The sequence below is a fragment of the Pelophylax lessonae genome, assembly GCF_965119305.1.
Source record: "Pelophylax lessonae genome assembly, chromosome: 4".
NCBI classification, from domain to species: domain Eukaryota; kingdom Metazoa; phylum Chordata; class Amphibia; order Anura; family Ranidae; genus Pelophylax; species Pelophylax lessonae.
This window is the reverse complement of record NC_138771.1, coordinates 197,473,571-197,487,370: the sequence shown is the minus strand read 5'-3', so window position 1 is coordinate 197,487,370 and position 13,800 is coordinate 197,473,571. Positions and strand designations below refer to the sequence as shown.

Below are 13,800 nucleotides of genomic sequence, written 5' to 3'. Positions count from 1 at the left end.
TATACCATTTATATGAGGTAGTGGAAAATTTACTGATTATTTTCTGCTCAACACAGACATACTTTTGGGTGACCTCTGGATTGAAATTTGGGACTTGGCAACTTCATTTTTACACCTTAGACATTTTCACTATTAGTATTACTTTGTATTTTGTTTCATTCTTGTTGTTGCATCACTTCAGTCCTGTTTGTTAATATGATATAGCGCTGCACATATTTTTATATTGATTACCTGGTATTTGTCTTTTATAAGAAAATCAGCTGTAACATTTCCTACATAAACTAAATGCAAAGATACCCTAGACTTTCCACACCTGTAGTTTGAGCTGAAAGTTCAATTGGACTTCAAAATTGGTGATGATAATTGAACTAGCAAAGGGGCACACAGTAATAACTCCAGAGCACAGCTCTGGGGGACTTCCATTGGAGAAAACACTTTTCAGATCAACTGCACAAAATATTAAATTTGCTATAAAATCTGTAAATGGCACCCAGTCTTTCATAGCATGTTCACTCTGTTCAAATAAGAGCATACGGTACAGTGTATGTGAATACTTTGGAGAATATATTATCTAGGCAATACATTGTATGTATGTATGGCCAGGAGTATATTTGCAGAATAGGCCCAAATCTTCCTTACATATTGATAGTTTGAGCTTTCTTGTTAAGTGTTCGTATCAAGCATTCCACATGGATATGTATGTTTCATCCATTCTTAGGAGTTCTCATAAGTGGATTTCTTGACAAGTCTAGTTTTAATCTTAAAAAAAAAAAAAAAGAAGTTTCATTGTGATAGAACACGTTTTTTATCTCATGCCATTGTGATTTGTGCAGCTTGCAGGTGCGATGTGAAAGGCAGTAATAAGCCTATGTGTGATAAAGACACTGGGGCATGCAACTGCAAAGTAGGAGTTACTGGAAGATACTGTGACCAATGTGCTCCTAAATTCAAGCAAGAGTTCCCTGCCTGCCCTCGATGCCATATGTGCTTTGATGAATATGAAGCAGATGTATCCTCCCTGGCTGACTCTGTTCATGACTTGGTTAGATTAGCTGCCAACATTGGCCCCACCAGATCGCCAATGGGCTGTGATGTTCAGATGAGCATTCTGCGGGATAGACTTTCTGCTATTGAGAAAATTTTTAAGAGCCGAATTCTTTCTCCTGACAAATATGCAAAAGTCAAGGCCTTCTATGAAAGTATAAGGTAATCTTCAATGATCATGGTTAGGCCATCTCTCTATGTTTAAATGTTTGCAAAGACATCTAGAAATGCTGAATGTATTCGAACCACAATTTTTCTTGCATTTGGACTATATATTAAAATAATTTGAATAAGAAAAATAGCTGTGCTGCCTTTAGCAACTATTTATGATTATACTTTCCTTTTCCGAGGGTAGAAATGGTATCTAAAATAAAGAATCTGCTTGTTTGAAATGGGCAACATTAAAGGGCACCAAAAACAAAAATTTAATATATTGCAGCATAACAAGCGTTAGATGTGATGCCTGCTTTATATTTCTTTTTTCACTCTAAACATATTTATAGCAACAACAAAAAAATATCTGATGATGTGGCCATAAATGCAGAGTCACTGGTGCTTCTTGTGAGCTGAAAAGACAGCAAAAACATTATATTATAGTGTAAACTATTTGCCCCTTTACCTTTTTCTATTGATGCAGATGATTTATGGCAACCCTGTTTGTAGTCCCACCTATGTTACAACTATGGCTGTCTCTATACAGTGGAGAAGTGAGTGTAGCCATACAGGGACAGGAAGTGTATTATTCTCAGAACTGGGAAAAAAGCCTGCAAAAAGAGAACTTTTGCAGGCCTTAACATTTAAGGGCTGGTAATGTTCAATTAATTAACTTTTTGTTTTGGGGTTTGGGCATACTTTAACACTTTTACAAACTATCTGATAAATAATAAATGATCCAAACGATTAAGTTTATTACTCATTTATTATTTTAGATTGTTATAGGATATTAGTGAGGCATGCAGAAAAATAATTTGTTTTTCGCTGACCTTCAAACAAACAGTTATGCCTACAACATATAATATATTAGAGGTACAGTAGGCAACCTACAACTCTATGGTTTAGAACGGAAAGTACCCCTGTGACAATTAGAATATTGGTATTTGCAAATTCAAAGCAGTTTTAGATTAAGCCCTTCCCTCACACAATCTGTATTAACTTTCCCTTGCAAGATGCCCCATGCTGGGGGCACGGTAATAATTGCTCCCCCCTTAGGGGGCCAGCACAGTCCTGGCTGATGAGCTAATGAGACACATTGACCACATACATAAACAGTAATTATACACCTTATAATACAGCAAGCAAGGGTTATAACCCAAGTCAGTTTCTTGCATGTGGTCAGTGTCCCTGTTGGTTGGACTCTCCTCACTTCCTATATGGTTATTGAGACACAAAGCAGGAAAAGGAGAAAAACTCACCAATGGCAACACAGACAGCAATAAAAACATGGCAGAGTAAATGCCAGAGTAAAGAGGATAAAGAGGACAATGAAACTTAAAAATAATTGTATTATTGAAAAGTTGTAATCAATTGTATAAATGTTTATTACAGGAATAAAGTAAATAAAATCAGAATTTCAGATTTGGGAAAGTTCAGTGAGATACCAAAGCTGAATAAAACAATATGGGATATGGAGAAAGAGATTGATGTCTTATTTAAAGACCTAGACATAATAAGAATAAAGAAGAAGAAGGAAAATATAGTCAAAGTTAAAGGTAAGAACTGTAGCATTTACTTATTTATTTATTACAGGCATATATACAGTACTGTGCAAAAGTTTTAGGCAGGTGTGAAGAAATGCTGTAAAGTAGGATTACTTTCAAAAATATATTTTTTAATTGTTTATTTTTTATCAATTTATAAAATGCAAAGTGAGTGAACAGAAGAAAAATCTAAATCAAATCAAAATTCGGAGTGACTACCCTTTGGCTTCAAACCGGCATCAATTCTTACACTTGCACACTTTGTACACTTGCACAAGGTCAGGGATTTTGTAGGATTAGAGTTAGGTGTATGATTAACCAATTACACCAGGCATATTCAGGTACATGCAGTGCTACAGCTTGAATGTGTCTACCACTACGTGCATATGAACCAATAAAGTGGAAGGTGCTAAACTCAGTATCGCTTATAAGCAAATAAATAAATCAATTCATCATATAAAAAATTGCTCCATATCTGTGAATCAATACATATGTAAAAATCATATACAAAATTTCATATATGCGAAAGCGCTCTGCGCCTGTAAATTAATCAATTCCCCGATGGAACTGATTTTGTCAGTCATCAATTTCTCACCACGATGGTGTCTGTTATTTGATCCAACATTTAGATTAAAATGTTTAATGTGAATTCATATGTAGTTAATGACAATTCAACCATTTAAATATGTGGTTACATTAGATCCTTCATTAGTCCCTGATCTTGGTATAGGGCTCTTTCTGTATATGACAAACGTATTGCTTCCACGACCAGAACAGTATTTTCTGTAGAAATACAGTGTAGTAAACTGAAGATGTGATTAAAAATAAACCTGCCTGAACATGCCAGAATATGAATGATTTATGAGCTTTGTGAAGCGTTTGCACATGCATCCCAGAAAATTTCTAATATTTACTAAAGATGAATTGAAATTGTATTGCACTCTATTCATTTTTTTTCAACATTACAAGAAATGTGAATTAGTATGATATCCATGTAATGTGTTTTATCATTTATTTTGTGCTTTCATTATGTAGCAAAGACAAGAGGGCTTACATTCTTGTTCCTTTCCTATTAGACATCCAAGCATCTTTTGACAAGATCACCAAACACTATAAAACATCGTTATCTGCAGCAGAGAAGGCACGCAATGCTACATCTATTATCCGGACTGCATCCAAAACTAGAAAAAATATTCTGACTGAACTCAGCAACCTAGATAAAAAAGACAAAAATAATTTAGAAAAGTTAAACAAAATGAAATCTCTGCAAATAGGTAGAATGAATGAAATGGTAAGAGTCATTATTACAAGAAATTATTTTTAAAAATGAATCTGGAAAAGTAATATTATATATGATGTTTGAATGGTTTCCTAAATATAGTCTTTTAAATATTCATTCATAAGTATGGTTTAATGAAAAGGCGATTCCAGTCATAAAATTTTATAATTTTAGAATAGAAAGGGTTGGAATATCTGTCCATTTGTCCCAATGTCCAAAATTTGAATTGCTTTTTGTGTTCCTTGTGGAACTACACTACACAGTTGTCAAATGTCCTGGATCCTGCGGAGCAGTCCCAGGATTTTGTTCACTCTTCTGTGGAATCTTTCTCTGCTCCCAGTGGTTGGCTTTGCAAAAGACATTTGCTTACATATGCTTAATGTTTCATAAAAAACAGATTTGTGTTCACATATCCAAATGACTGTTACCTTAATTAGTGTTCACCACTATGTGCTCCAATCATCCATATACATTAGTGATAATTCCCTCATCCGATGTACCCTCACCCGGGGGATAAGACCAACCAATGGTCTACATGCGCTTTTGTCCCTCTCTGGGAATCTGTTTTATGCTGTTTCACTCCTTTGGTGGTAATTAGGGTTGAGCGAACACCTAGATGTCCGTGTTCGACGGGTTCGGCCGAACTTTAAAAAAAAGTCCGGGTCCGTGTCCCGGACTTTTACCGAACTTTTCCCGGACACCGAACCCCATTGAAGTCAATGGGGACCCGAACTTTAAGGCACTAAAATGGCTCTAAAACACCAAAGGAAAGGGCTAGAGTGCTGCAAATGGCAGCAAAACGTAATTAAGAGCATGGCAAGTGCTCTGCAAACAAATGTGGATAGGGAAATAACTTAAAACAACAAAAAAAAAACAGAAAAATAAAACAATGTTCTTCTTCATCTCTGAAGGACGAGGCCCATATGGAGTAGGAGGGAGGTTGAGGTGGTGGTGGATGTGGCGGTGACATAGGCGTGCGCACAGGGTGTGCTGGGTGTGCCTGGGCACACCCTAATCACCTAGGGCACATAGCATTGCCAGTGAGGAGATGGGAAAGATCTCCCTGGGACCTGCTCTGCTCTATTTCTCCTTGCCTACAGGTACATGGCCCCGATACATTACTCTCCCTGCTGGCAAACACATGCATGTGTATTTCAACTTTGGGGTGCACACCTTAATGCAATAGGCTGCGCACACCTATGGGCGGTGTAGGTGGAAGCGGCGGTGGAGGAGGACCAGGGCCGGATTAACAGCATCATGGGCTTGGTGCTGAGGATTTTGAAGGGCCTTAAGGGCCGTGCCTTGCCATGCACCCAGAGGAGGAAGGGTGCAGCCATGCATGCCTAATTCAACATGGGATGCTGTCTCTGAAGCCCATAAACACATCCATGCATCGCCAACTGTCCCTCCTTGTCCGGCCTTCACGCTGTGTGGGGAGGTTCTGAGGGTGCTGCCTGGGGAAGCGAGCATAGAAGCCAGACTTCTGTGTTTACAAGTGACAGAAGAGCGGTAACAGTGAATATGGCCAACCCGGGGCCTATATAAAAGGTAGGGGCCTGGAGCTGCAGCTCCAATAGCCCCTACATTAATCTGGCCCTGAGGAGGAGGACGAGGTAGCCAACACTGCTTCTTTTCAAAAATTTTAAATGAGGGTACACCCCAAAAGAGTGAGAAAGAGCAAAAATGGAACAATGGGTGGGTAAGGTCGGTATCCATTGCTATTCTGCATAAGGTACGGAAAAGTCCCGTGGGATCCATGCCTGGTTCATTTTAATGAACGTGAGCTTGTCCACATTGTCTCTGGACAGGCGGCTGCGCTTGTCTGTTATAACGCCCCCAGCCGTGCTAAATACCCGTTCAGATAATACACTGGCTGCAGGGCACGCCAGCACCTCCAAGGCGTAAAGGGCAAGCTCAAGCCATGTGCCCAATTTGGAGACCCAGAAGTTGAAGGGGGCAGACCCGTCATTCACTACATGTAGGCGTGTGCACACATACTGCTCCACCATGTTGGTAAAATGCTGCCTCCTGCTAAGACGTTCCATCTGAGCTGCTGGTGCTGCTGTTTGTTGTGGCGTGCTGACAAAGCTTTTCCACATTTCGGCCATGCTAACCCTGCCTTCTAGGCTAGATGAGGAGTAGGGGGAGTATGGAACAGGCAGCACCCTCAAACCTTCAGAAGTATGAGATGAACCCCAACAACTTGGAAAGGTGGATCTCTCTCACACGTACCGACACAGACTATCCCGCAATTCAATTGATCCTCAAAGGTTTTTATTGAATAGCGGAATAGGAAATATGATAAAAAAAAAGTGTATGTATATCACACGTACACAACCACACTAGGCCCCAATTACTATTGTTTGTACCCCTAAAAGGCTAGATGAGGAGTAGGGGGGGTATGGAACAGGCAGCACCCTCAAACCTTCAGAAGTATGAGATGAACCCCAACAACTTGGAAAGGTGGATCTCTCTCACACGTACCAACACAGACTATCCCCCAATTTAACTGATCCCCAAAGGTTTTTGATTAAATAGCGGAATAGAAAATATGATCCAAAAAAAGTGTATGTATATCACACGTACACAACCACACTAGGCCCCAATTACTATTGTTTGTACCCCTAAAAGGCTAGATGAGGAGTAGGGGGGGTATGGAACAGGCAGCACCCTCAAACCTTCAGAAGTATGAGATGAACCCCAACAACTTGGAAAGGTGGATCTCTCTCACACGTACCAACACAGACTATCCCCCAATTTAACTGATCCCCAAAGGTTTTTGATTAAATAGCGGAATAGAAAATATGATCCCAAAAAAGTGTATGTATATCACACGTACACAACCACACTAGGCCCCAATTACTATTGTTTGTACCCCTAAAAGGCTAGGAGTAGGGGGAGTATGGAACAGGCAGCACCCTCAAACCTTCAGAAGTATGAGATGAACCCCAACAACTTGGAAAGGTGGATCTCTCTCACACGTACCAACACAGACTATCCCCCAATTTAACTGATCCCCAAAGGTTTTTGATTAAATAGCGGAATAGAAAATATGATCCAAAAAAAGTGTATGTATATCACACGTACACAACCACACTAGGCCCCAATTACTATTGTTTGTACCCCTAAAAGGCTAGGAGTAGGGGGAGTATGGAACAGGCAGCACCCTCAAACCTTCAGAAGTATGAGATGAACCCCAACAACTTGGAAAGGTGGATCTCTCTCACACGTACCAACACAGACTATCCCCCAATTTAACTGATCCCCAAAGGTTTTTGATTAAATAGCGGAATAGAAAATATGATCCCAAAAAAGTGTATGTATATCACACGTACACAACCACACTAGGCCCCAATTACTATTGTTTGTACCCCTAAAAGGCTAGGAGTAGGGGGAGTATGGAACAGGCAGCACCCTCAAACCTTCAGAAGTATGAGATGAACCCCAACAACTTGGAAAGGTGGATCTCTCTCACACGTACCAACACAGACTATCCCCCAATTTAACTGATCCCCAAAGGTTTTTGATTAAATAGCGGAATAGAAAATATGATCCCAAAAAAGTGTATGTATATCACACGTACACAACCACACTAGGCCCCAATTACTATTGTTTGTACCCCTAAAAGGCTAGGAGTAGGGGGAGTATGGAACAGGCAGCACCCTCAAACCTTCAGAAGTATGAGATGAACCCCAACAACTTGGAAAGGTGGATCTCTCTCACACGTACCAACACAGACTATCCCCCAATTTAACTGATCCCCAAAGGTTTTTGATTAAATAGCGGAATAGAAAATATGATCCCAAAAAAGTGTATGTATATCACACGTACACAACCACACTAGGCCCCAATTACTATTGTTTGTACCCCTAAAAGGCTAGGAGTAGGGGGAGTATGGAACAGGCAGCACCCTCAAACCTTCAGAAGTATGAGATGAACCCCAACAACTTGGAAAGGTGGATCTCTCTCACACGTACCAACACAGACTATCCCCCAATTTAACTGATCCCCAAAGGTTTTTGATTAAATAGCGGAATAGAAAATATGATCCCAAAAAAGTGTATGTATATCACACGTACACAACCACACTAGGCCCCAATTACTATTGTTTGTACCCCTAAAAGGCTAGGAGTAGGGGGGAGTATGGAACAGGCAGCACCCTCAAACCTTCAGAAGTATGAGATGAACCCCAACAACTTGGAAAGGTGGATCTCTCTCACACGTACCAACACAGACTATCCCCCAATTTAACTGATCCCCAAAGGTTTTTGATTAAATAGCGGAATAGAAAATATGATCCCAAAAAAGTGTATGTATATCACACGTACACAACCACACTAGGCCCCAATTACTATTGTTTGTACCCCTAAAAGGCTAGGAGTAGGGGGAGTATGGAACAGGCAGCACCCTCAAACCTTCAGAAGTATGAGATGAACCCCAACAACTTGGAAAGGTGGATCTCTCTCACACGTACCAACACAGACTATCCCCCAATTTAACTGATCCCCAAAGGTTTTTGATTAAATAGCGGAATAGAAAATATGATCCCAAAAAAGTGTATGTATATCACACGTACACAACCACACTAGGCCCCAATTACTATTGTTTGTACCCCTAAAAGGCTAGGAGTAGGGGGAGTATGGAACAGGCAGCACCCTCAAACCTTCAGAAGTATGAGATGAACCCCAACAACTTGGAAAGGTGGATCTCTCTCACACGTACCAACACAGACTATCCCCCAATTTAACTGATCCCCAAAGGTTTTTGATTAAATAGCAGAATAGAAAATATGATCCCAAAAAAGTGTATGTATATCACACGTACACAACCACACTAGGCCCCAATTACTATTGTTTGTACCCCTAAAAGGCTAGATGAGGAGTAGGGGGAGTATGGAACAGGCAGCACCCTCAAACCTTCAGAAGTATGAGATTGTGTTCACTGTACCCCACAAAGATTGAGTTCACTGCACCCCACAATGATTGTGTTCACTGCACCCCACAAAGATTGTGTTCACTGCACCTCACAAAGATTGTGTTCACTGTACCCCCCAAAGATTGTGTTCACTGCACCCCACAAAGATTCTGTTCACTGTACCCCACAAAGATTGTGTTCACTGCACCCCAAAAAGATTGTGTTCACTGCACCCCAAAAAGGATGTTGTTCACTGCACCCCAAAAAGGATGTTGTTCACTCCACCCCAAAAAGATTGTGTTCACTGCACCCCACAAAGATTGTGTTCACTGCACCCCAAAAAGATTGTGTTCACTGCACCCCAAAAATGATTTTGTTCACTGCACCCCAAAAAGGATTTTGTTCACTGCACCCCAAAAAGGATGTTGTTCACTCCACCCCAAAAAGATTGTGTTCACTGCACCCCAAAAAGATTGTGTTCACTGCACCCCACAAAGGATTTTGTTCACTGCACCCCAAAAAGATTGTGTTCACTGCACCCCAAAAAGGATGTTGTTCACTGCACCCCAAAAAGGATTTTGTTCACTGCACCCCAAAAAGATTGTGTTCACTGCACCCCACAAAGGATTTTGTTCACTGCACCCCACAAAGATTGTGTTCACTGCACACCAAAAAGGATTGTGTTCACTGCACCCCAAAAAGATTTTGTTCACTGCACCCCAAAAAGATTGTGTTCACTGCAGCCCAAAAAGATTGTGTTCACTGCAGCCCAAAAAGATTGTGTTCACTGCAGCCCAAAAAGATTGTGTTCACTGCAGCCCAAAAAGATTGTGTTCACTGCAGCTCACACACAGAAAAATGGATGTGGATCACTGACACCTGCCTATCTCCAATCCCACACCACACAGCAATATCGATTGTAGTTTGTAGAACACAGTTTCCCTAAAATTCAGCAGACTCTGTCCCTAACAGGATTGAGAAGAGATCGTAGATCAGGATTGAGTGCAGATTCACCCCACCCCCCACACAGCAATATCGATTGTAGTTTGTAGAAGACACTGACCCTATAATTCAGCAGACTCTATCCCTAAAATGCCTACAACTCGCCCTGCCTAAACACTCCGACCTGTCCCTCAATTCTATCCGGACACAAATGGTTTTTTCCTGCCTATCTTTCCCTAATCAGCAGCCAGCACGTTGATGTGTGCTCTGTCCCTGAATCTAAGCAGCATAATGACGCCGCTGCGGCTGCCTCGAACTTATAAAGACTTGGTCACATGCTTCAGACGGCCAATCACAGCTACTGAGACATTTGCAGGCATGGCTGGGATGGCTTAAGGCACACCAGTTAAACGATTGTTGATTGGCTGTTGAAAGCCCGCCATGAAAAGAGCGCCAAAGCATGCAAAACCCGGAAATAAAACGACCGAACACGGATTTTTACCCGAACATACAGTAAAGTGTCCGTGTCCGTGTTCGGGTACAAAAAATCCAATTATTCGGTACGAACACGAATAATACAGTCCGTGTTCGCTCAACACTAGTGGTAATCTTGAGTTTAGAATCCTGCTTCTCTTACACTTATCTCCATATGCCCAAATCATAAAGAGAGAATGCTGGACACTAAATATAAAAACACTCACATTTTCCTGGTGCTTACAGTGCACCAAACTGTAAAAAGCACTCCTCACAGTGCGGGTATAAGACAATCAGACAGTATTTCCACGGCATGTTCATAATGCGCGCCTCAGCGGACGACAGATTGGCCCCTCCCCTACGCGTTACGCCACAGGGTCATGTGGCTTCCTTATGGGGATATATCGTTTGGATATGTGAACACGAGCCTGTTTTTTATGAAAGATTGAGCATATACAAGCAAATTCATACCAAAGGACACTTTATGGACTGATGCATTGTTTGTTTTGTTTATGTTATATATGGTTTGATATGATATGCTGATTCTGAAAATTGCTATGCAAACAGATATAAAGGGATGCTAGAACATTAGCATTTGGGAGCGCTGCACCACTTTTTAATATAATTTCAAACATGTTTATTTTGCAACCCAACTTAAGTGTCTACTTTTTGAGTGGTCTGTTGATTTTAATATAATCACATGTTTTACAAATGCAGGTCTTGAACACACCAGTTTTTTTAAGAAGTGCCTTCAGTGCTGCTCTGGCTATATATATATGATGTTCTTTTCAGTTTCAGAATGCTTTCCTAGTCTAAGCGCTGCATGCCACATTTAAATATATTTGATTCAAGTAAATGCTTGTGCATAGTAAGTAGTGTAGTAAGTATTTGGAGTCAGAACATTTTTTTTAGCCTTGCACCTAGTTGAGAAGAGCAAGTGCTTGTGTCTGTGTGTGTTTGTGTGTGTGCTCATGTGTGTTTGGGTACATGTGTGGGGTGTCCTTGTTTATCTATGTTTGTTTTGGTGGCTGCACTGGGTGTAGACTTGTGGCACCATGCCCCCTTATGCATGCAGGCTCCACAGCCTCTGTCTCAAATGATTCAGAAATTATTTTATGCCCATTAGCACCAATAATAGGGGCTATTTTACTCCCACTTACTCTTCAGTGATTTGTCTAAAATGTAGTAAAACATAGGGGTAAAGTTGTGACATTCTACAGTGAAGCCACACCCACTTTTTTACCACACTTCTATGTAACTGGGAGGTGGCCCATCCAAATTGTGTTCCTCCTATTTATTTTAAAATAAAAAATTGAGACACAGCCCTCAATCTCCCAGCCTCAGCTGCACAAAATGAAATAGCTCCGTACAGAGCTTTATGTTCATTCACAAACTGAAACATAGTAAACACAGTTATGAATGAACACAGTTTACTATGGCTCAGTTATGAATGAACAAAGTCAGTGATCGGTACCATTAATTAGCTCTGTCTATTCAGAAGAGGAAGAGTATTCAGAAGAGTAAATTACATGTTTACTAGCCCCCTACATGCTCTTCATCTTGACAGCATCCCCCGCAGCAGCCGGAGGGGAGGGAGGGAGGGGAAGGTATAGGGAAACTTGGCAGAGCTGTGGGGGGATGAGGGGGTCTGGGAGAGAGCACAAAGGAATCAGAAAGAAGCTGGATAGGTGGGAAGGCATATAGGGGAACCAATCTCGTCCATGTTACTCCTGCAGCCACTGAATGCCTGCGGGAGGGTGAGGAGAATAAGGGGTAATTCAGCAGCTACAGGGGGACATAGATTGGATCGGTTCCTTTATATGCCGCCGCCTCCTGTCCAGGTATACAAGGAAGCCGCATGGGTCCCCTGAAGGATGGGACCAGGTCGCAATTGTGACCCCCCTCCTTACGCATGTACGTATGCTCCTGTTATGCATGGCTGATATCTAGTTGAATATTGAATACTTGGGATGAGAGTTCTACCAAATGAAGACAACTTCAGTTAGAGCAATGATTACTAGTTCTCATGTGTCCCTTGGCAATGTCTCATGAGGCCAGATAATGCCTGTAATTTTATGCCTGCAATTCTGTTGAATGGGATCGTCTTTTCCCCAACAACGCTGCATATGTGCTAGGATCAGGGAGTTTTCTACTGAATACCACAAGCAGAGATTATCAGCTCCAAGACACACTTATGTCAATGTAAAAAATCAACTGGCAGAGCACATATTACTCTTGGTGTATAATCATTGTTATGAATATAACTGGATATTTAAACATGGTTTACTTAATTTTTAAGAACTCTCAGATATTGAACCAAGATGGCTTTGTAATGTGATCACATGGTTAAGGAGGAATTTAAATAATTACACATTTGTTTTTGGGAATTTGGAAGAGTGAGCAAAAAATAAAGGGACACAGAGCTAAAGAAATCCTACTTTGTCAGTTACTGGACAGCATAGCTCTAAGCATCAACTCTATTGGGTCTTCTTTTTTGCAGGTGTTCAAAATAAATAGATCATTCTATAATTCAGATTAAAGCAATAGCTGTTTCCCGTTAGAGATGATTTCATGCCTCAAGCATGTAAAAATGAGTACCATCATAGTCAATTTCTTTCACTGTTTTATTCACACTCCTTCTTCCTCCAAAACGAAGACTTTGCTAAGCTAAGCTGTCGGGTACATCTCTTATTATTGTCCCAGATAGCTGTCAAAAGAAAGGCAGAGGTGTCTGTAACATGTGAGCTGTGATTGACACCTTGCTTTCACCTTGTCTATGTTATGTGGGTGTCAAAGATAGTGGCACAAAATCAGAAAATTGTGTCTAGATGAACAGACTTCAGCAACATTTTTAATCACTGAATATTCTTCTCTAAGCTGTTGAGTAGTGTATATCTGGAAAACATTTCTGTAAACACTGGCAAAAAGAAAAAATTGTTCTAAACTCATTTTTTAAAGTAGTAATGGGTTAAAATTACACCATTGTCATTTATTTACCAGATACCTATATTTTAAAATGTGTAGATATTGGTTTATGATACTGACATCTGCAGAACATGTCTTCTCACAGGTTTGTGGAACTGTTTGGGATTTTCCTTGTGATATTTCCCCCTGTGGAGGTGCTCTATGCAGAGATAAGCTTGGCAGAAGGAAATGTGGTGGACCAGACTGTAATGGAGCTTTGCCAATTGCCAGAGATGGTCTGAAAAAAGCAAATGAAACAGATACTAAGTTAAAGAGGGTTGCAATTCATCTCCTTGAAGCTGAGAAACAGGTGAATATAAAAAAATAACACAATAGACCTTTTCTCATGAATCAATTTGCTGTGTTGAAGGGATCCGCATACAATACACCAAAATCCACATAAACGGGATGCCATTGTAATAAACATTTCTATTAAGGAAGAGAAAGTATTATTCCTCATATATGTCAAAAGTATTGGGACGACAG

At 40.6% G+C, this 13,800-nt stretch overlaps 1 protein-coding gene across 1 annotated transcript in view; it reads left to right on the top strand.

Moving 5' to 3' along the window:
- Positions 1–13,800, top strand: part of LAMB4 (laminin subunit beta 4) — a gene marked incomplete at both ends in the record, with an annotated part of 184,994 nt that overhangs the window by 123,495 nt on the left and 47,699 nt on the right. Inside the window, 4 exons of the mRNA XM_082256455.1 lie at positions 834–1,206; positions 2,590–2,753; positions 3,818–4,032; positions 13,421–13,624. Of these exons, the coding sequence (XP_082112581.1) occupies positions 834–1,206; positions 2,590–2,753; positions 3,818–4,032; positions 13,421–13,624 (956 nt within the window). The remainder of the gene's footprint in view (positions 1–833; positions 1,207–2,589; positions 2,754–3,817; positions 4,033–13,420; positions 13,625–13,800) is intronic.